The sequence below is a fragment of the Polyodon spathula genome, chromosome 5, assembly GCF_017654505.1.
Source record: "Polyodon spathula isolate WHYD16114869_AA chromosome 5, ASM1765450v1, whole genome shotgun sequence".
NCBI classification, from domain to species: Eukaryota; Metazoa; Chordata; class Actinopteri; order Acipenseriformes; family Polyodontidae; genus Polyodon; species Polyodon spathula.
Window position 1 is genome coordinate 48,420,985 of NC_054538.1, and position 25,146 is coordinate 48,446,130.

The 25,146-nt window shown below is 38.0% G+C and overlaps 1 protein-coding gene across 1 annotated transcript in view; it reads left to right on the top strand.

Annotated features, from left to right (window-relative positions):
- Window positions 1-2,888: 2,888 nt before the first annotated feature.
- enah (ENAH actin regulator) overlaps window positions 2,889-25,146 on the top strand; it is a 234,966-nt gene continuing 212,708 nt past the window's right edge. The window contains exon 1 of the mRNA XM_041250683.1: window positions 2,889-3,245. Coding sequence (XP_041106617.1) covers window positions 3,241-3,245 — 5 coding nt within the window. The 5' untranslated portion in view covers window positions 2,889-3,240. The remainder of the gene's footprint in view (window positions 3,246-25,146) is intronic.

Sequence of the window (25,146 nt, forward strand, 5' to 3'; positions counted from 1 at the left end):
GTAACGAACCAGATAAATGAACAGTGTGCTAGTTTACTGGGAAAAACACTATACAGCTAGTTGCAGAGTGGCTGTGGCTGTATGATAGGAAAGAGCGAGTGGTTAGATATAGGCTTTTGTTATTTTCTTTTGGCATGGGCTTGGCCAAAAGAGTCCTTAGTTTGTTAGCGTGAGGAAATAAACTTGATCTCAGTGATACACTACAGTCCTGGTGTCTGCAAATTTTTCATTATTTTAGGATAAGTCGATAGCAACCGATAACTCTACAATACTTATTGATTGTATTATGTATTATGTGTATGATGGAGCACTGTCCCTTAAAATAAAAACCTAAACAGCCATAGTTATAACAAATAAATAAATATATTATATTATATATAAATAAATATATTATAATCATTATATTAAATGTTACTGAATATGCAACGTTGTATGCATTATTTATCAATATTGAGATTTACAATCTTAGATACAATCTGAAATGTGTGTGTGTATGTATATATATATATATATATATATATATATATATATATATATATATATATATATATATATACATAAGGAATAGAAAGAATGAGAGAGAGAGAGAGAACGCAAGTTTTATCGTTTTAATGAAAGCTGTACGATGAAGAAATACTTACCATTCATGACTGACCCAGCATCATCGTCAAAAGTGTCAGTGTATTCAGTGCATTCCCCATTGCTATTTAACGGGCTGGAGATCACTGTAGGTTCCATAAAATCCAAGATCCATGGTGGGTTTCTCTCTGGCCTGCTGCTCAGTATTTCCGAGAGTTCTAGGACAACCTTGCAGGTTTTCACCACAGAGATTACATGGACTTAAAAGAGATAGCTTCTTCTGCATCCAGCGCTCAAAGAATATCACAGACATTTGCAGAGCTTTTTGAGATGTTATAATAATAAATTAATGACTTGGATCACATTATTGTGGAGTTTGGTGATAAAACAAGTGATCGGGAGAGTATCTACGTCTATAAAGAGGTATGTGAAAAATACAGCGAACAATGGGTGGGGCTTGGCTGGAAATGCAGGATTGTCCTTTTGCAAGTCAATACCTTTTAAACCTGCTTTACTCTGGAAAAAATATTTAAAACTGTGAGTGTGAAAATAAATTGAACCTGACGCGCCTGACAAGCACTGAATAAATGGACCACTAAGTGTTAATTTCTGCATTGTCCCAGTTGCTACCCCTTAAAACCGACATCTACTATGCTCGACCTAGTAGGGGAGTGGTTTGAGCTACGTCACCGCATTGACACTTTAAGGCCGGCCCAGGGCCTGCGTTGGGTTCACACATGCAGATAGGCCGGCTCTGAGTCAGCATTGATACTTTAGCTTAGGCCGCATCAAAAAGCCGGTGTAAATTTCACCTGGTTGCTGAGTGAACTGTTCATGGTGCATAAGGGGTGTTCACTGAGATCATTCTGCACAGAATCTGACCAATTTAGCCAATGATCTTCTCAGAATGATCTCCATGAACGCACCCATTGGCTAAATTGGTCAGATTCTATACAGAATCTGCACAGAATGATCTCCCTGACCCTATAACAACTGTTTGAAAATCCCAGTAAGAAAGCCTGCTGTGATAGAGTTCTGTTGTTATCAGATGTACTATTTTTGCGTTGACTACGGCCAGCAGTAGTTTGTGAAACCTACTGGAATAATACACAGAGTATTCGGAAATTGCATACTAGGTCTCATTCAAAATTAACCTTTCTTCCACATCAAAGGCAGGGTTTGGCTAGTTTTTAGTGTTTAGTAATGTTGCAGGAACGTTATACGAACATTATTTAATTTCTTTTTTTCAAGATCACGTTAGATCGGCCCCTCTAATTAATTGCAAGTAAATATTGCAATAAATATTGCGAGATTTAAAACTATAGATTTCAATTAGAAATGTCGGATACGTGTTTGTGGAACTTAAAGCTATACAGTTAGATAGGGAGGAGTTAACAAAATTGCAAATTGTTGCGAAATGTAAAATAAAATAATAATAAAAAAATACCTAGACACAATAAACCCAGAAAAAGTGTGCCTACAACAAATTGGTTGAATAAGGCAGCAAAGCAAACAAGGTACAACTTAAGTGTGGTAAGTACGAGTTCCTGTACATATTGTGTCAGAAAAAAATAAAACAAAACAAAAAAACAAACATTTTGGAAAGTAACTGAAAACAACGTCATACAGTTTATAAAAATCTGTATCTCGAAAAAAGCTAAAAAATAAGCACCGAAAAATGTAATTAATAAAAATCAAAAACAGAAGCCCAAATTAATTTATTATCCAGCCTGGCAATGGAACTTGGAACCAGCAATGTGACTGGTCGATCAAGGTTCCAGCTGTCCGTATATTGGCTGGATGTGGACAGCTCGAGCCTTAACATTGCGCGTTTATTTTGAAGAGAAAGGCTTAAGATTTAAAATGATGTCCTACTTCAGGTGGCACAGACAGGCGCTCAATGTGATTGAACCCGTAGAATGTAGAATCTAGTAGTCAACAAAGTGGCAACTATTAATAAGGGAAGAGGGGTATATATCATGGCAAAGCCAGTGTGACTGCCTGTTTGTGCAACCCCAAATAAGGAATAAGAAACTAACTTAAACCCGGTTCACAAATGTATATATTTTTTTCAGTTGCAATGTTACCTCCATGTCCATAGCAGTCTGTGCTTTTTCATTTTTAACAAGGTAGAAAAAAAAAAATCAAGGGACTGTTTTTAAGATTTTTTAAGCACCATAAGGTGTCACGCTAGAATAGGGCATATTACGAACTCTCTCACGAGCGAACAATCACTGAGGGCGTGGCTAACAGAGTTTTGTACGTCTCGTGCGTGTGCCACGCCACTCTGAGAAGCCCTGCTGCGTCAGTGCGGTGTCGGAGACGGGAATCCCGGGGGCGCGCGTTGCTGCTGCTCGAAGCGATTTAAGTCTGAGTCGAAAGAGAAAAGAGAATTGAGTTGCAGTTGTTTTTTTCTTTACAGCAAACATTACACTTTATGGGATGTTATAAACAGTTGGAACAATCGCATTTTTTATTACATTTTTTGGGGGGATTTACATTTTTAGTCTTGGCATTTTTCCACATATTGTTTAATTTGTTACCAAATGAGCCTGCCTGACTGTGCGTGTGCGTGTGAAAAGAAGAGGAATAGCGTTACATTTAATTGAATAACGTTTCGGACCGAGGGTGAACAGTTTGATCGTGGAAAGCATTTCCAACATGAGGTAAGAATATATTTTACAAAAACATGCGAATGCTGCATTGTTTGAATGTTTGTTTTATTTATTTAACTTTATTTTAGTTTTGCATGTGCAAACATATTCAAGTATACAACCAGGACTGTTTGTGTTTATTGCATGCATCATGTCAGATTGGATATTTTGAACTCGTACTAATGTAATTCATGTATGTTTTTGGAAATTCTTACATGAACTGAAGCATTGTTGAATGAAGCACACAGTGGACGATTTATCAATGGGCAAATTATTATTTTTCTTTTTGACAAATTCTAGGATACCACTCATGATTACACGATTAAATAAAACCTCTATGTCTTAACATTTTTTTTTTAAATGAAGTTGTTTAATGTTCTGCATTTCGCCTTTGTTGCAATGCAGTCGTCTTCTCATGGAATCAATAACAAGTGGAAAAGAGCTACGATACCCGTTTAAAACAAACAATCCGTCTTAAACAAAATCAATCCATCTAATTGTTATGGATATACATGGTAATCTGGTTGTAATCCTAATGCAATTTATTGTTGTCTACCTTATGTTTTGAAATGGATGGAGTACGTGCCATGGATCCTAATATTTCCACAAGCATTTTAATTTTCAAATGTGGAATTGTTTTTGATTGTCCATTTTCATAGTTGTATTCACATTGCTACCCCGGTTAAAATGTACAGTATAATATTTTTGATTAAAACACAATTGTGTGTGTGTGTGTGTGTGTGTGTGTATATATATATATATATATATATATATATATATATATATATATATATATATATAATATATATATATATATGATATTAACAGTTCTATATATGTGTGTGTTTACGTTTACACGCACACACACAGTATTTATTACTTGTCACATAGTTAAGATAAAATTTGCCTTTGATATGGAAGTCCACTTGTTAATCCAAACTGAAAGGCCAGTTGTTTTTTGGGGTTTTTTTGTTTCTAAATACCTGTACAAGAAAAACAGTGGTTGGGAAATGTTTACTTGTCTGGCAACAACTGTTGCCCACACAATTTGTTATAAAACACAATTTTAGCTCCCACAGGTTCTCTGTTTGAAGGTGGGTTTATTTTACATTCATTGGTAAGGACGAGTTGGTGGTATGTTTTATTGCCTTGGCATTTTGACTAACAGATTTACACCTGTATGCACAGTGAAATTCTAATAATGGCAATTGTCAGTAATACCATTAAGCTGTACAAATCTTGTCAATCAAGTCACATAATAATTTTTGTTTAAAATAAAACTTTAATTACATGTGTGTGTCTTACTCTGTATAAATATAAAACAGGCCTGGTGTTGGGATTTAAACATTTACAGAGCTAGGGTTTTTTAAGATCAGTGCTTCCTCCACCTTTCAATAAGACAGATGTACCGAATGTTTTTCTTTTATGATGACAAGACAGCCTGCATTATGCACCATTCATAGTGTTTGGATCTTTTTATATATTAATATTGATCAGTGTTCACACCAGGAATTTTTCACAGCGTGGTGGTGGGGGGGCGGGAGTGGGGGCAGGGCCAAGGTGGGAATGGGGGCGGGGCCGGTCAGGGAAAGAAACAGAGATCCTCGCAACCCTCTGCAGGCCAGCCAGGAAAAGTCATGCGCATGCTTATGCTTTATGGAAGTAGTTGTCAGGATAATACTCTGGGGCGCTGTTAGGGACATAATTCACCCCATGGTACATGCACTATATACTCGGATGCATACACTCTATACTGAAATGCATACACTGAGATTAAGCTCATACACTATACTGAGATACTTCCGTATACAGTGAGATCGATCATCAGTCACGTGCCTGGTAAGTTCCACACCCATTTAGGGAGGTATGACACAGGCCTGGTTTTTGGGATGGAATCACATAAGTCTCGCATTTTAATTGGTCCATGTCTGTCGCATGAATAAGTCATCACACGAGTGGAAAAGCTTGCAGGCATTTTTAACATTAGAGAAAGAGAGCGAGAGATCTGCTTTCCCACAACTTTTCTATTAAAATATAACGTGGTATTTTGCAATACTAACATAACAAACTATGGGTTATTACTTTATATGAATTATCATGTTATGCACGAATGAATGTAAGAAGAGTTTTTTTCCTGTAGTGGTATACTTTTTTCTTTCAAATCGCATGTATCGATAATCATTTGCGCGATGTATTTTATACACTATTGCAGTTTTGTTACGGGATACATTAGTATATATCTAATGCAGTCATAGTTTTAAATAATGACTGCCCCATTTTCATTTACGTCACAAATTCTGGGCCGATTTGGTTTTTAGATAATTTTCGTATTCAGCCTAGTTTTGGGGACTCGGCTGACAGCCGAGTTTCTAAGTCATGCAGCACAGTTTACCATAAATTGGATTGTGAATTAATTTAAGATGGTGACAAAACGTATTTCTTATTACAATCAAGAAACTACATTGCACTGAAATAGATACATGCAAATTAATTAAAGCAGTCATTTTCCTTTATTAAAGGCTTATTTTAAAACACATTTTTGAGAAGGCTGTTTATTTTGGCAATAATTAAATAATCACAATATAAAATCATAAAGTGAGAAAAGGGAACTGGGAGTCAAAATTGAAAATAAATGATTGTAGTAGTTTCTGTTTTACAGTACCCTTCCCAGTCTTTTCCCTGCACTCCCCACCCCACCCCCACACTCCACACACACACATCAACACGCAACCCCTGCACATTTAGCAACCTGGCATTGTCTTATTCCGTGTGCCAGTGGGCGCAGCGCTGGCTGAAGGTTGAGGGGCATTTGCCAGCCGGCTTTCGTGTCTCTTATCAAAATGTTTCTGCCATAGCTCCAGGGCTAGCTGCAAAATGAAGTCCCTCCAAGTAATTGTGTTGATGGTGTATTGTGATTCAATTCTGTGACAACTGCTAATAAAATAAATAATAAATATGATGTGTAGAATGACTTTCATTAGTGTTTCAGCACTCGACAGGAGTATGTAGTATGTTCTTTTACTATGACTTTGATTTTGTTACAAAGCCCAGACTAAATTTTCAGCTGTATTGAATTCCTTTCAATATGCCACATAAACTGCGGGTCTGGCGGTTGCAGAAGCAAGTGCTTATAACGTATTCATTTTTACGATTCTGCAGCTGAAAAACCGTATGGGTATTTGATTCAGATATTTAGTAACACTTAAGAACGGACATGCACGAGATATTCACATACGCAGAGATATTTTAATTGCAAAAGCTGTTCAAAAAACGGCTGTGGCGGTGCTAGTGTTTGCAACTTTTTTTTTTTTTGTTCAGTCGTAGCCTTCTGCATAGTAGTAGTTTCTGCATGTAAGTTGTATTATTTGTAGTTAAAATAATATAGATTACTTACTGATTACTGAAAAAGCTATACTAATGTGCATCATCTCACATTTTAAATAGTCTAATAAACTTTACTGTGATCATGTGATTGTGGAGTTTTGATTTTGTTGTTGCACCATTAAGAGATGTAACTTCCACTTGATCAGTGTGCTTGCAAGAATAAGTGGAAAACTTGTTTGTCACTGTTGTTCCATAATTAAGGAATATAAAACATAAACGTTTTTTTCCACTTACTTGCAGGTAAAACTGGATATGTACTTTGTGCCACATTTTATATTTTATAACCTACGTACTATATGAAAATATGTCTATGGGGAACTGAAACCATACAAAAGGATTATTGTAAAATTGTGTAACTTTGGTTTCTTTTTAAAGACCTTGAAATAAAAAAAAATTGAATATCTCAATTGTTTGGAATACACATTACTGTTCTTCTTTTGAACAATTTATTTATTTAACCCAGCTTGTTATGCTACGTTCCGGCTAGCTGCTTGCCACGTCGTCACAAGCGAAACATTTTCCCTTGTGGCGCAACTAATATATATATATATATATATATATATATATATATATATATATATATAATGTATATATCTATAAATAAAAAAAAAAACTGAAATATCTTGCTTGCATAAGTATTCAACCCCCACACATTAATGTTTGGTAGAGACACCTTTCGCTGCAGTAACAGCTTTAAGTCTTTTGGGTAAGTATGTACCAGCTTTGCACACAGTGTCGGAGTGATTTTGGCCCATTCTTCTTGGCAGATTTGCTCCGGGTTGTTCAGGTTGGGTGGACAATGCTTGTGGACCACAATTTTCAAATAGTGCCACAGATTCTCAATGGGATTGAGATCAGGACTTTGACTGGGTCACTGTAGGACAGACACCTTTTTGTTCTTGAGCCACTCCAATGTTGCTTTGGCCTTGTGCTTGGGATCATTGTTCTGCTGAAAGGTGAATTTCCTCCCAAGCTTCAGTTTTTTAGCAGACTGAAGCAGATTCTCTTGCAGTATTTTCCTGTATTGTGCTCCATCCATTCTTCCTTCAATTGTAGCAAGATGCCCAGTCCCTGCTGATGAGAAGCATCCCCACAGCATGATGCTGCCACCACCATACTTCACTGTAGGGATGGTGTGTCTTGAGGCATGGGCAGTGTTAAGTTAGCGCCACACATAGCGCTTTGAGTTTTGGCCAAAAAGCTCTATCTTGGTCTCCTGACCACAAAACCTTTTCCCACATCGCAGCTGGGTCACTCATGCTTTCTGGTAAACTCCAGACGTGCTTTCAGATGGTACTTTTTGAGTAATGGCTTCTTTCTTGTCACCCTCCCATACAGGCCAGTGTTATGCAGAGCTCTTGATATGGTTGACTGGTGCACCATTACTCCACTCCCAGCCACTGAACTCTGTAGCTCCTTCAAAATGATTGTTGGCCTCTCTGTGGCTTCTCTCACAAATCTCCTTCTTGTTTGAGCGCTGAGTTTTGAGGGACGGCCTTTTCTTGGCAGTGCCTGGGTGGTGTGATGCAGCTTCCACTTCCTGATTATTGATTCAACTGTGCTCACTGGGATATCCAAACACTTGGATATTATTTTGTACCCTTTCCCTAATCTATGCATTTGTATTACTTTATCTCTAACTTCTGCAGAATGCTCTTTGGTCTTCATTTTCCTTCAGATTCACAGCCTTACCAATGATCCTTCAACAGTGGGGTTTTTATTCAGAAAATGTGTCAGCAACTTTAATGGTTCATAGGTGGTGGTCACTGCTAAGGTAATTCTGCCCTTGTTAGGGCAATTTCTTTCGGTGCAAACTGGGAGCTTCCACAGCACAGGGGTTGAATACTTCTGCAAGCAAGATATTTCAGTTTTTAATTTTTCTTAAATATTTCACAACATAAAACCAATGTCACCTTACAGTAATTGATTCTGAGTTTCAGTGTTTAAAAATAAAATATCAAACAGAACAAAATTTCAATGGACCATTTGTAATTCAGTAGTATGAGAGAATTGGTCAGGGGTCTGAATACTTTTGCAAGGCACTGTATATAATATATATATATGTGTGTGTGTGTGTATATATATATAATATATATATATAAAATGTATGTATGATATGTTAATATTGCAGTGCTCCTTCGCTATTACGTGACTCACGGGACATTATATGAGCATTATAACCAAAGAGCGTTATACGTGGGAGGGGGAGTGGGGGTTGGGTTGGGCTCACTCTGCCATTGAATGGTTTTCTGTGCTTTTTCCAGAGAAAAAACGACTAGAGACCTGTGCTTTACGTCTTTCTGACATCGGACTGGAAAGGGAAAATTGCAATGTCGGACCTGGTCCGACATAGGACAGCAATGAGTTAAGTTATAAAATTGATCAGAGATTTTCTTTATTCCAATTGGTCAATATGAGGTGCCAAATCTTTGGTAAAGGACCTTGAATGTTATTGTTTAAAATGTTTAATCTCTGTTCCAAATCAATCCACTGGAAAATACATAAATTAAGTATTAATTTATGTATTTTACCTTTTTCCTGCTTGAAAGAAAATCATCTTTCTAGTACACATCCTCTGAATGTGGATTGTAAGGCTGCTTCCTTGCTGTCCTATACATTCAGTCTGTCTATTTAAATTTAGTATAGCAAATAAAGTTGAAGAAAATAAAAATTAAATCGAGATTAGTTTTTGCTGTCAAGCAATACAGTAACCATAATAGCAATAGCAACAGGTCTCCGGTTTGAATGACAAGTTGTAGAAGTCAAACAACTGGATGCAGACTATTCACTTTCAGCAACTTTATTTTAGCATGTCATAACAGGCACTGTGCTGTCTTGTCTAACAAAGCCAAAAGGCTTTGGATATTTAACAGCATGAGGTGGGCCAGATGGTAAAGCCCTCTTTGGGTTATATTGCTTAATTAAGCCTGTGATGCCTGACTGATGGGACATGGAGATCACAATGTAAACTTAGCTGGAGGATTAAGACTAATGCAGTGTGTGTATTGTTTGTTCTTGATGTAGGCTATAGTAATTGTTATAGGATATTTGGAAGATAAATTATATTAAGGTATCTGTTCCCATTTAATTAGTTTTTAAAAGTAGTGAGTAGTTTCTTGATGAAAAAAATGCAATCTTTTTCTTTAGATATTAGTTTGGTTTATTCAATATATACAGGTTTAATTCTGGAAACAAAAAGAATGCTCAAAGCAAAACACTGTCGCTCGATAGTTCATGACTGTACTGTATCAGCAGATGCTTACATGTAGGGGATACCAAACCCTTGTACTTGCTAATCATCAACTGCCAAAATGTCGAGTCATTACCGACCAGTGTTACATCGACTGCACTACACTCTCTGTGTGTTGCAAGTGTCAAGTGTTGGCTCTCTTTGGGTTTTGCTTATAAAATCTTACACAGATCAGGGGTATGTATGGCAATAGTTAGCTGCAGTACACATGACGACTACACATGGTGCATGCTGTGGGTAATTAACATTACCCGGGGACAATTCGACCGGTACTGGCACCTCAACGGGCAGTGCAGAACTCAAAACACGACAACAGTCTCTATCACTCAGGTTATATGTACGCTGTAGCTGACGCAGCTTGTCACACAGTGGGTTCACTGTTGCCATCCCACTTTGGTAGTTGATCCTTAGTCAATAACCGCTTTGCCAAGGTGACATCTCAATTAACCTGTACATCATCATACTGCTATATAGTGGTGCCTTCCCCATCCGTGGTCCCAGAAGCGCGTACCTGACGGGTAACCAAGGGAGTAACAGCCACTGTCTTCTGCTCTGACTTGCTACCGGTGCCCTTACTTGCCTCGCGACTCTGTCATAACTCCTTCCCCTACTCCAGCATGTGGTGGGTGCTTTCTATCCTGGTACTCCTGCTCCTCCTCTGAGAAAGCAACATCCTCCCTGTCCACCTCTCTTGTGGTACTACTGCTGTCATCACTGTCCTCCAGTCCCATAACATCAGAATCCTCATCTTGTTCACGGTCAGTCTCTGACTTTAGCCCTGGCAAACACCACTGCAGTGTGGCGCTGTAATTTTTTATTTGCCTCTTTCTGACTCTGAGTCTGTTTACGCGCTGCACGTAACTCTTGCACAATGCATCTGTCTTATTTTCACCTGACACTCCACAATTCCTGATGTGATCTGTATGTTTCTTAAGCTACCGTTCAATCGTATATTTTTCTTAGACAATCGTTGCAATTCTTTTAATTGACCTGCATTGTTTTTACGCAATTCCATTTGTTGTATGGCAGCCAGCTGCCTCTCAGCCATTGATGCCCAAATAACACTTTCCAATTTTTTTAAATTTCTTCTTTCAAGCTTTGTCTCAACAGACATTTTTCTACAGTCTTTGCTTGTAAAATCATATCTGTTTTGCAACTCCTCAATTGTCTGATTCATTGCCATTACACAATTAACCTGCTTCATTTTCTTATTTTTCTCAGCTATATTTCTAGTATCACATTCCTGTCTCAATGTAGTCACAGGGTCCTCACCTGTTCTTTACATACAGCCCCTCTTTGCAGTATTTAGTTATCTAATCCACACTCCACGTGGTGCGATCATTACAGTGGTTAACACTTATTTTTTAGACATACTAACGATGATTTGAGAGGTTCTAACTTAACTCTTCTATAGCCTGAGTTCAGGGGTTTTAACTTCTCTCTTAATACCAAACAATTTGTCAATTTAGAGATCCTGTTTCATACATCACTCTCAGTAGCAATAAAAATGATTATGCCTCTACCCATAGACAATACAAGCATGTCCAGTTAGTCCAATAACTTTTTACTGGCACGTCATAACACTACACAATTTTTTTTTTTTTTATACTTGTTATATCCCAACTGCATATGTTCAATAACCAAAATAATATATACTCACAAATGTAGATGGTTCATTTTGTAGTACTGTATTCTTTCCTTTCAGTCCTGAAGAGGTCGTCTATTAGGAGCAGTCTGTCTCCGCTGTATGCTGATCCTGAGGTCAGGAGTCAGGTTCGGTGGTCAGGTGTTTCACTGCAGTCTGGTCTGAAACCGCCCAATGTTTTTGGAAGAAAAAGTCAGCAAACAATCTGATGGGTGGCTCTCCAATTAAGTAGCTTTTTAAAGTAGTGAGTAGTTGTTTCTTGATTAACGAAATGCACAGTCCTTTTCTTCAGATATTAGTTTGGTTTATTCAATATATGGGCGAAAGACGAATAAGGTTTTCAAAACTGAAAAATCAAAATTGAAAAAGCAACAAAACTAACCTTCCACTGGATTGTACAGAGTCTTCCCTTTATGAGAATGTATTTGTCCACACTAGATCAAATTCATTTTGACATTTTTTACAGGATGTAGCTAACTTGTGGCCTACAAGTGTCCTATGGTGTGACAACATGTTCTTTAAAAAGATGAATAGAATGTTTCTTCTTACAAACGTTTTTTTAATATATATTATATATATATATATATATATATATATATATATATATATATATATATATATATATATATATATATATGTGTGTGTGTGTAACTTGTTACCATGACCAAAAAAAAATTGTTTTCTATTTTTAAAAGTGTTTTAAATGAGACTTGGGCTGTAACGTTGGTCATTTTAGCCATAGCTGACACCTGTCATTTCATTTTTTTAATCAAAAATGTATTCTACCTAAAATAATTTGTATAGCTTTGTACTAATCAGTTTTCCCTAATGTTGTACAAATTTACAGAATAAAGCATTATTCATTACATTCTGTTTACCAATTTTAAATGTCACACCGTAGGACTGAGACGTCACACCCCAGGACACTATCGTTAGGACTGACTGATATGGTGATGATTTGAGAAATGACAAATGAGAAAATACAAGATAGACAATGGGAAACATTTGGAAAGAAAACATACTTTAATTTTGTTTTTGTTTTTAAAAGCAACATGTTGGACATAAGTACGGTAAGAGACAGTATGCACGGAAAGCCAGTCCATTTTCGGGACAGTTCATTTTTTTATGGTACTTCATGGCCATTTTCACTAACAAGTAGCATTTAAATAGTAAGTAACATTAAGTTCAGTAAGTAAAATAACACTAGTTAAGAAGTAACATCGTACGTTATGTAACATTAAGACATAACCAAGTGACAGGAAAACAAGTACTGTACTAGTAAGTATGGAAAAAAATGACATACTATTTCATAAAGTAGCTAAAAATAATTACATTTTTTAAATAATTGTGCATGTGTGGGGAAGTCTAAAATCAGACACTTTGAGAATCAGGAGGGGTTTTAAAGTATCCTTGAAATGATTATGATAGCTGCCTGAAATTTTCCCACTGATCATGGGTCAGCTTCACAAAGCGTGACGATGGTGAAGGTTCTGGCTGTGAGATATGACTGAGAACTTCTGAATGGTAGCAGCATGTGCAGTCAGGTTTTTGTGGCCATGTAAACACATTGTTGACATTAAGTTGCTTCATGCAGCTCACTTCCACTTCATCTTCAGAGTTCTTCATAATTTGACCGACCATGTGGATGGTTGTCATATTTGACTAAAACAAACCTTCCAACATCCACCTCCTTAGCTTCTGAATTTGAGCTTTCTGATGTCAAATTGACTTCATGCTTGCTACTGCAGCTAGAGCGGATACTTTCAGATTCCTCTCTTTCCCTCACATCGGTCTTATCTGCAAATGTTCTAAAAAATCTACAACTGCAAATGTTAGGTCTTTCGGAAAAACAACTTATGTCTCTGATGAATCACTCCAGGACTTGTTGCAATAACCTGATTTGATTTCATTATGCCAGGTACTTTCTTGACTGTGACAGGTAGTTTTTCATCACAGCTGAGGATTTCCTCTTCAGTTACCCAGAAGAACTTTATATTGCAGGTGACTTCTCACTTAGTGTATAGATCTTCTGGTGTTTGCAGGTCCTTGACATGGATGTCTGCCATTCTCTTTACTGCACCTTCTACACCATCAGGAGCTCCTTTCCCATGAGATTTTTCACAGCAGTTCCAGGTGGTTGACTTAAAGCCATTTGAGAATAGAAGAGTGCTGAGGAGGTAGCAATTAGCTTTATTTTTGTATTGACTGACTGTACCATCACTCATAACATGCAGATCATCAACGTTTCTTTGAGTACAGGCTCAATGTGAGCCCATACAGCTCTCCCATCATGGCGTGTGCAGTTTGAAATTGTTGCATACGACTGACATCCATCTGACGTGTATGCTACCATTGTATGGATTGTGGCTTGCTGTTGACTGCCCCCAAAGTGGAAAGCCTGTATTTCTGAGCTCAGCTTACAAGCATAATTTTCTGAAAAATGGAGAGCTATTTCATTATTTCAGGATTTTAAAAGAAAAATTGAGCTTTTGCCTGGTGGATCCAGTTGAACTGGTGCTGTGCAAACCATATTCTAGCAAAGCGTAAGCTCTATTTTAAAATGATAGATTTATCACTTAAAATCCTACGTGAATTATTGGTAAATCACGTATACTGCCTTTACAGATTTATACAAATATATAGTACATCTTAGAAGGCTAAAAAAAAACAAGTGAAAAGTTAATGTCCTATGGTGTGATGACTGTGTCCTGTGTTGTGACACTCGAATACCTGTCACACTGTGTCCTATGCTGGACATATAAAATTAACACATCTTATCTGAATTTCATGGCAGATTAACCGTCACACCATAGGACATTGATTTGGATGACTTTTTTTTAATCTTAAAAAAAAAAAAAAAAAAAAAAAAAAAAAAAGTGGAAATAGGATTTTTTTTATTTTTTTTATTTTTTTAAAACGGTGTGATATAGTAGCATAGGAAACCCCCGTAGAATCAGTTCAGGAGCCGTATATTGCATTTTTTATGCATAAAAGGTTGAGTTTATTCCAAGTTTTTGGAACTGCACACCTCCGGGGGCAGTCGCACCATGGGACATTCAGACTATTTGGAGTGAAAAAAAATCAAACCTATCCTTAAAGAAAAAGAAAAAAATCACTGTATAAGTTAGTCCATAGGAAGTAGTTTTATGGAATATAAAATTAAATATGTCAATGTTTCACGTATCACTTAAGTTGCTAGGACATGAAAATGGCTGCGTCTTGTCTTTTGCCCTTATACAGGTTTAATTCTGGAAACAAAAAGAATGCTTAAAGCAAAACAGTACAGATCACACTTTTTATGCAAACTGAACGCTGCAATACTTAAGTTCAAAACAAAACATAACAGAACAAAATAGTGCAAAGCATTACTGTAGGTTTGATCCTGCAGGACTTCTCGATTGACAAGTCTCCAATACTAGTCTTAATGAAAGAGAAGTGAGGTGAGCTGAGCAGAGTGCACCTTGATTAAGTGGCCACTAACCTCAGCCCCACCCTCCTTCTCTTTGAGGGCAACAGTCAGACGGTCGTCGTGAGTGCAGTTAAATGAAATCTTGCATTTACCAGTTACTATACCTCCTGATTAATCTCCTTTTAAAACTGAGTGTACAGACCTGCAAACACTTGTATCTTATATTGCATTTAAAATTATTTCCATGTTATCCAATGTGCAGTACAAAATAAAACAAACAATAATTCTAAGTGCCTATGTACACTGAACAAAAATAAACGCAACATGTGAAGTGTTGGTCCCATGGTCTTTACCATAAGCCGCCTCCAATGTCATTTTAGAGAATTTGGCAGTACGTCCAGCCGGCCTCACAACCGCAGACCACGTGTAACCACGCTAGCCCAGGACCTCCACATCCTGCTTCTTCACCTGTGGGATCATCTGAGACCAGCCACCCGGACAGCTGATGAAACTGTGGGTTTGCACAAACTGTCAAACTGTCTCGGAAGCTCATCTGCGTGCTCGTCATCCTCACCAGGGTCTTGACCTGATTGCAGTTCGGCGTCGTAACCGACTTCATGGATGAATCCTGGTTTCAACTGTACCGGGCAGATGGCAGACAGCGTGTATGGCGTCGTGTGGGCGAGCGGTTTGCTGATGTCAACGTTGTGAACAGAGTGCCCCATGGTGGCGGTGGGGTTATAGGGCATAAGCTATGGACAACAAACACAATTGCGTTCTATCGATGGCAATTTGAATGCACAGGGGTACCATGACGAGATCCTGAGGCCTATTGTCGTGCCATTCATCCGCCGCGATCACCTTATGTTTCAGCATGATAATGCACGGCCCCATGTTGCAAGGATCTGCACACAATTCTTGGAAGCTGAAAATGTTCTTCCATGGACTGCATATTCACCAGACATGTCGCCCATTGAGCATGTTTGGGATGCTCTGGATCGACGTGTACAACAGCGTGTTCCAGTTCCCATCAGTATCCAGCAACTTCACACAGCCATTGAAGAGGAGTGGGACAACATTCCACAGGCCACATTCAACAGCCTGATCAACTCTGTGTGAAGGAGATGTGTTGCACTGCCTGAGGCAAATGGTGGTCACACCAGATACTGACTGGTTTTCTTATCAACGCCCGTACCTTTTTTTTTTTTTTTTTTTTTAAGGTATCTGTGACCAACAGATTTATATCTGTATTCCCAGTCATGTGAAATCCATAGATTAGGGCCTAATACATGTATTTCAATTGACTGATTTCCTTATGAGCTGTAACTCAGTAAAATCTTTGAAATTGTTGCATGTTGCGTTTATATTTTTGTTCAGTGTATATTGCAGCTAAGGCACATGCAGTTAGACAGTAAAAGGAGTCAAACTCCAGGACCGCGATATATCGGAATCCACAGTATGAGGTGCAATATAATGAGGGGTGGGTGTAGTATGCCTGATCCTGTTGCAACTTACATAATATGAAAGGACGTTTTGCGATATGTTGTATGCATGCATTTGATATTTGATGTTGTATGCATGCAGTACAAGCTGTAGTAACAATGGTTAAACATTCATAAATGAAAATAGTGAAAACATGCTGAAATTCTGCCGAGTGTAAAAAGTTGGAGCGAAATGGAATGCTGTATTCATATACAGTAAAACATCTGCACATCAATAAGCCTACCATGATTTCCTAGCACAGTACTGGGCGCTGCAGAACACTGCCTGCCGAGCTGAATTAAAGCATTCTGTAAAACACGGCAGAACTAACTTTGTTGCTGGTATGTAATAAATTGTTCCTGTTTTTGAAGACGCTGCTCCTCTAGGCGTTAGGATTGCAATGTTTTACTGTTTTAATATGTATCTTTTGTAAATAGCACCAACATTTAATCTCAACCTGGTGGGATAAGCCATTACAAAGAAACATTTTCAAGAATAATGTCCACATAGAGGCGTGTTAGTGATATGAACAAGTTTCAGCAAATTTGCTTAGTGATTTAATTTCCTGCAAAGGGTGAATGTGCTATTGTAATGATATTTCTGTAAGTTTCAGTAGCTGGACATGTACAAAAGTAGCAGACAGCAGTTGCATGGATGCTAAAATTGTGATCTAGCCTAATAATTTGGATTGTTAGGGAACTTACAAATAATTGAATGTTTATTTGCATGTAAAACATTATACTATGTGAAGATTGGGTTACCAAAAATCAGTATAATAATAGTAGAAGATGATGAACTGGAAAATGCTGCCAATCTCTGTTGGGTGGATTTTCTAGGGAAGGTTCCCAGCCCAGAATAAAGAAAAGGAGACTCTCTCTTCTAAACTGGTAGGGCTATCAAGGCCATATTTGGTGCAAATACTGGATTTTCAAAAGTAATGCTGGATGTACCCACATGAAACCATTTGGAAAACAATCTGAGTATTCATTCCTAATTGGTCCCCCACAAAAAATGTTTAAGCATTTAAAAAAAAAAAAAAAAAAACACTGATCTGATTTTAAACATGTTTTGCTTTGTATTGTAAGCTTTCACAATTCATAAATTTTGCTAGGAACGCAGGATCGATGAGGTAGGCACTGGCTGTTGTGTGCTGTTTTTCATCATTGTCCAATAGTGTTCAGTTTGTCAGTTATGGAAGGGGGAAAAAAAAAAAAAAGGTCAGCTATTGTGTGTGGGTTTTTTTATTTTTTTATTTTTTAAAATAATTTAGTAATCGACAATTGATTTTACACAGGGAGCGGTGAAGACGAATGCACTCTGTCCTCGATGCATGTGCCATCAGCTGACCGCTGCTTTTCAGTCTGCAGGCCCGCCGTTCAGCCAACCCAGAGCTACAGTGTCGTAGCTTATAGGCAAGCCCACAAGCGCCCTGCCAGTCTGCAGGGGTCACTGGTGCGCGGTGAGCTGATCACACCCTTTTGAATAGGAAACTATTCCAAATTCCCATCCCTATTTATATACAGTTATTTTAACTGCTTCAGAGTTGCTGTGGCAGTGGATTGAAGAAATGCCCTTGTTTTTCACTCTGGAAATCTGGTAACCCTACTTACTGGAAGCCCCAACATTTCCTCTGTGACCTTCAATTGTTTCATTTGAGAGTCCTGACACAGATTTCCAAGAGAAACCCATGTTAGCCCATATAGTCTCATATTTAATTGATACAATTACTGCATTCATCACTTTTTTTTTTTCTTCACTGATGCTGTTATTGTTTATTATTATAATGCTGTCAAGCTGGCTTGGGAAGCCTATTGTTATTGTAAAGTTTTTTTTTTTTATTTAATTTTATTATTATTGTCGTTTTTCCTCCCAAAACTTTAAACTGCTCCTGTTCGCATGCGGTGTAACCAGTCAACATGAAACTTGGCAGGTATCATCCCGTGTAGATTACAGTTGAGAAAAAAAAAATAATAATAATTGCGCTCCTGCATCAAACAAGATGGTGGCCTCACTAATTTTAATTTCAAAATCTTTTTTTGAACCAATTGATATGAAACTTCGCATATGTCATCAGCAACCAACGTGCCCCAAACATTAAACTGCTTCTGTCTGCAAACCGTTTGACCAGCTAACTCCTCTCTTGGTAGGCGTCATTTTATGAACAATGGAATTCAAATATGGCAAAATGGTGTTCTTTTGTAAAACAAGATGGCGGCCAGACCTACGTTTTTGTTATTAAATTTAAAACTAAATCAGTTGAAAAGTGCTTTATTTGATTAACTCCAAAAGTGATGAGCATCATCCCTGTGTCAATACAGTTTTCAAAAATTGTGTTTTTCAAGATGCAGCCCGATGCATTTCTTTAAAAACCTTTCAAAATCTTCAGGCAAATGTAAAACTAGCTTATAACTCCATGCAAAGTGCAGATAAGTTAATGGGTACTATTGAACACATATAGGAAACCATATGTTCTCTATTGGAAAAATGACCTTGCCTGCGACCTTTGACTTAAGTTAAAATGTAAAATTAGCTTATAACTCTTTAGAGTGTTGATATGGTCATTGTTACTATGAAATGCAAACAAGAACACATATATACATTATCCAAAATGTACCTTGCCTGTGATCGTTTGATTCTTCTTAAGGTCAAATGCAAAACTGCTTACAGAGTGCAGATGGGGTCATAGTGACTATGGAACACATATAGGAAACCTATGAGGATGAATATGAGGATGATCCGAGGATTCCTTGTTTTGTTAGATTATTAATTGGCATTTCCTAACTAAGCAGTCACCAGTTCTTTCTTGCTGCCAGTTTCTGAATAAACTGAAGTTGAAATATCATCTGGCATTATGTACAGATATGAGAATTTACACAGTAATGATCATTGTGGCCGTTCCAAAATGTATGTCATCAAAGTGTAAGCTACCTTGGCCCCTGGTTATTGCTGCTTGCAGCTATATTTATTATTATTATTATTATTATTATTATTATTATTATTATTATTATTAGTTAAGTTACTATTGTTAAGATTTTTTATTGATTTATTTTTCTTCCCAAAACTTTAAACTGCTGCTGCTTTGAAGCTGTGTGACTGATCAAGTTCTGACTTGGCAGCTAACAAGCTGGATACATTGGCTGTCAGATGCTGAAAATTTTTTGCTGCTGCATCCTTGCAATTGGTGCCGTTATGCATTTTTCGTTAACCTTTTGAAATCTTCTTCATGGGAACCGGTGAAGCGATTGATCTGAAACTTGGCATGTATCATCAGCATCCAAACCCGCATCAAGTTTGCGAAGCAGAAGCTGCTGTGTCAAAATTTAATGTCAAAATGGCTGCCACAAATCTTATCGAAACGCGCCCTTAACAGCAAACCTGAAAACTGTTTCGCCAACAAACTCCAAGCATGGTAGTTATTGTCCCAGTAACAATGGAATACAAATGTCAAAATGGTTATGTTTTATAATACAAGATGGCCACTAGGTGTATGTTTAAGTCTGAAATTTAAAACTGCCTCAGTTGATAAACGGTTTACTTGACTAACTCGGAACTTCACAAGCATCATCCTAAACACTGTAGCAATACAGTGGCTTGCAAAAGTATTGACCCCCCTTGGCATTTTTCCTATTTTGTTGCCTTACAACCTGGAATTTTGATTTTTATTTGGATTTCATGTAATGGACATACACAAAATAGTCCAAATTGGTGAAGTGAAATGAAAAAAATAACTTGTTTAAAAAGAAGTCACATAATTAGTTAAATAAAGTCCACCTGTGTGCAATCTAAGTGTCACATGATCTGTCACATGATCTCAGTATATATACACCTGTTCTGAAAGGCCCCAGAGTCTGCAACACCACTAAGCAAGCGGCACCATGAAGACCTAGGAGCTCTCCAAACAGGTCAGGGACAAAGTTGTGGAGAAGTACAGATCAGGGTTGGGTTATAAAAAAATATTCAAAACTTTGAACATCCGACGGAGCACCATTAAAGCCATTATTAAAAAATGGAAAGAATAAGGCACCACAACAAACCTGGCAAGAGAGGGCCGCCCACCAAAACTCACGGACCAGGCAAGGAGGGCATTAATCGGAGAAGCAACAAAGAAACCAAAGATAACCGTGAAGGAGCGGCAAAGCTCCACAGCGGAGATTGGAGTATCTGTCGATAGGACCACTTTAAGCCGTACACTCCACAGAGCTGGGCTTTACGGAAGAGTGGCCAGATAAAAGCCATTGCTTAAAGAAAAAAATAAGCAAACACATTTGGTGTTCGCCAAAAAGCATGTGGGAGACTCCCCAAACATATGGAAGAAAATACTCTGGTCAGATGAGACTAAAATTGAGCTTTTTGGCCATCAAGGAAAACACTATGTGGCGCAAACCCAACACATCTCATCACCCCGAGAACACCATCCCCACAGTGAAGCATGGTGGTGGCAGCATCATGCTGTGGGGATGTTTTTCATCGGCAGGGACTGGGAAACTGGTCAGAATTGAAACGATGATGGATGGCGCTAAATACAGGGAAATTCTTGAGGGAAACCTGTTTCAGTCTTCCAGAGATTTGAGACTGGGACGGAGGTTCACCTTCCAGCAGGACAATGACGGTAAGTATACTGCTAAAGCAACACTCGAGTGGTTTAAGGGGAAACATTTAAATGTCTTAGAATGGCCTAGTCAAAGCCCAGACCTCAATCCAATTGAGAATCTGTGGTATGACTTAGATTGCTGTACACCAGTGGAACCCATCCAACTTGAAGGAGCTGGAGCAGTTTTGCCTTGAAGAATGGGAAAAAATCTCAGTGGCTAGATGTGCCAAGCTTATAGATACATACCCCAAGAGACTTGCAGCTGTAATTGCTGCAAAAGGTGGCTCTACAAAGTATTGACTTTGGGGGGGGGTGAATACTTATGCACGCTCAAGTTTTCTGTTTTTTTGTCTTATTTCTTGTTTGTTTCACAATAAAAAATATTTTGCATCTTCAAAGTGGTAGGCATGTTGTGTAAATCAAATGATACAAACCCCCAAAAAATCAATTTTAATTCCAGGTTGTAAGGTAACAAAATAGGAAAAATGCCAAGGGGGGGGGGGGGGGGGGGGGTCAATACTTTTGCAATATGGCTGCCTGACGCATTTATGAAAAAAAAAAACTTTCAAAATCTGTGGAACAATTGAAGTTGCTGATTTTAAACTTGGCACTTGAGAACTAAACATGCTGAGACGGGTACTGATACTCGGTCTTGGGAGCCGTAAAACTGCCTGGCAGTTCTAGTTATTATTATCCAAAAACCACCCAGCATAAAAAAAAACCTATTTCTACATTAATATTGTTTCCCCTTCTTTTATAGTTTTATATTTTGCACAGAATTATACAGTGAATTTCCAGCATTGCTGTTAAGTAGTTTGAACCAACTGCTAAGTTCAAGTGCATTAAAGGCAGAGTGCTATATTGTCCAGAAGGGAAGAGTTGAGTTTTACAGGTGTTGTCTGAAGTGGGATGTCTTGAGGAAGCGGTCAGAGAGTGGGCAGTCCTGACATCCATAGGAAGGTCATTCCACCACTGCAGGGTGAAGGTGGAGAAGAGCGGTCTTTGGAGGCAGGGGAGAGTAGAGGTCGGGTGGGGGTTTAGGGAGAGATGAGGGTCTGGAGGTAACTGGGTACACTCAAGGCATTGGTAGGAGAGTACAGGAATCTTGAACTTGATGTGAGCAGTGATCAGCGAGGTAGTTAGAACACCGCACAAGCAGCGGAGGTCTGGATGAGCTGGAGTGGGCGGGTGGAGGACGCAGGGAGGCCGGCAAGGAGGGAGTTGCAGTAGTCTAGGCGGGAGAGTACCCCGGCCTGGACGAGGAGCTGCATGGAGTAATTGGTGGGGAAGAATCGTATTCTCATATGTTGCTCAGGAAGAAACGGCGGGTGCGTGCTAGAGTGGAGATGTGCTGGGAGTGGGAGAGGCAGGGGTCCAGGGTTACTCAGTTATCCTTGTTATATACGGTAAACTCAAGAAGATAGTCATAAAGAACTCAGTCAAACCCTTTTAGGGCTTGTGGGTTATTTGGCTATCTTCATTTGTAGAATAGCTACAGTACTAATATGAATGTTCCTGCTGTATAAGCAGGCCCAGTCCTTATGTGGAGTGAGTCAGAATCAACAACAGCAGCTGTTTGGGTCCCTAAAAATATTATTCTCAGTAAGAGTTATCTGTAGAACCGTCCGAGATGATAACCAACAAATATTTAGCAGTGACAATTCTGGTTAACTGTGCTTGATACCTCACAATAGCATGTATAAACTGCTGTGCCTGTTTGTAATTTCTATAGTTCCCCCCCCCCCCCCTCTCCCACGTTTAATCCTTTTGCCTCATTCAGGTCACACAAAATCAGAATATGGTTATGCGTGCTTTGCAAGGCAACCCTGAATAAATCTCAACATTTTTGTAAAATTACTTCATACTCAATGTGTATTGCTTCAGAGATTATTAGTGTTTGCATATATTTTGTATGTTTCATAGTCTACCATAGCACTTCTCTTACACTGTCTTGTACACTAGGTATTCAGTACATATTTTACTGAAGCAACACAACTCACCCACCCCTGTGCTTTAGCATAATGTACCCTGGTCCATACATGGTAGCAGCACTGTAGAGTTGCTATGTATAACAATTTGGCAGTGGATTTTAATACAACAACTTTTGTTTAAGTAATATGCATTATACAAATCAAAAGATTGAATTTTGCATGCGAGTGACATTTACTATGAATTATATTAGTCACACATTGTCAAACAGTTTGTGTTAACAAAAAAAAAAACAGGTGCGAATGGCATCTGACGAACCATCAAAGTTTTAAAACAATCTTTGAATTCCTGGCTAGCGAACAAACTTTAATACAGCCCTAAGAAACTAAACAGTGCATCATCTCATAACCAGTAAACAAAATATTTTATTGTTGCACACAGAGCAGTACAGTTGCATTCAATTTCCAGCTGTACAAGTACATATTTTGTTAATCAGAACCATAACCATACACACACTTTACAAGTGTACCACTGCATTGCACCGACATGTAGAACAATTTACAGTCATTCAAAGTACTCCATTCAAACAAAATGTTTTCTGCATAAACACTTTGCTCCTCTGCTTTTTTTTTTTAGCCGTTTTAAATTTGTCTTTGTTTCATCTCCAGTCATGTACTGTTTTTTCAGCATTGTGATTGCCGTGCATGTCGGCAAATTCAACAACACGCAATTTCAAACCTGTTGTGTAGCGTTGTTTTTTGTCCCACTGTCAAACTTTATTCAGTCTCAGTCATTGCAGTTAAAACAAACGGAGGACAAGATAAGTTTACTCGGCTTTCTAACCAATAGCTGTTTTCTGTGGATCCCAGGGGTGGGTTCAGTCTGAATGTTGGCTCCTGAGGGTGGCAATAAGGATATTCATAGAGACTGACAGCTATTGTGTTAACAGTGAAGAAGTATAGCTGTGACATTTTCATATTCCAACCACTTTTTTTTTTTTTTACACACTCATCTGGGTTGAGAGGAGGTCTCAACGCTTGCTTTTAACATTCAAAATGACTAAGGGGATTGAAAGTAACAATTTTAAAGTAACAATTTCAAACAATAAAACTTTTAATTAGAAGAGTGGTTTTGTGTTTCTACCTAGCAATATGACCTGAATAGTGTAGATCCTGAACAAATGTGGTTTTTGACAGTTTAGTTTGTGTGAGCCATAACCGTGGCTGTAGTAATCTCATTGTGACACTGGTACAGTAGTTTAAAATTAGACACACCGACACCTAGGTCGCACCTTTTTAAGGGCCCTGCAAAATGCCTAGAAAATCGACTTATACAATGTTTTTTTTATGGTAAATATGTCTAATCAGTACTTAACTGTTAACCTGAGGAATTTTTTAAATGATAACCTACAAACAACCTGCAAGGACTGTAGCAGAGTGCTGCAGTAATGTGAGGTTCATTATAGCCACGAATGTCTGTAAAAGCTGGATATTTATAGCATGTAAGCTATTTTAATATGAAATATTAGAAGATTATGTGTTAACTGCTCCTGCAGTGGTTTCTTGGCCTTTCCTAAAAAGGTAACGAGCCTGCAACTGTGTCGTAACCATTATGAAGCTTAAATATCTGTTCAGTAACGGTCACGATTGATTAAATAAATTAATGAAACAATCTATTGTAAAATTATTACTGCCTAGTTGTGTCTACCCCTAAAAAGAGTGGGAATATTTAGACCATTTTCCAAACCCATATAGCAAAAATACTAGTACCATCCAAAATTACTATGGTTTCTTGTAGTATACTGCAGTGCTAGTATATTATCAACCTTTTTGGACCATACTGTAGAATTTTTTACGGGAAGCTGCACCATTTTCAAAATAGTTCTCAATCACAAGGAGCATGTTTATCACATTCTTTTGTTTTATATACAGTAACCCTAGATACAGAGTACTGCTTATTTAGTCCTGTTATATTGGTAATGCATAGAAAATAGTTGCTTGTTTTTTTATTTGTTTTTGTGACTTATGCTTACCACAGGGATGCAATGGTTAGGATTTTCCCAACACTAAATGAAACTGACATTTGCATAAAATTAAATTGAATGACACTGTCAGTCTCGGCACTAAGCTGGCAGAAATTTTGGGAGCTCATTGTGAACTTTTCTGCATGTAGATAGTTCATATTAACATCCCTTAATTAATACAGCGTCAAGAATCAAGTGTT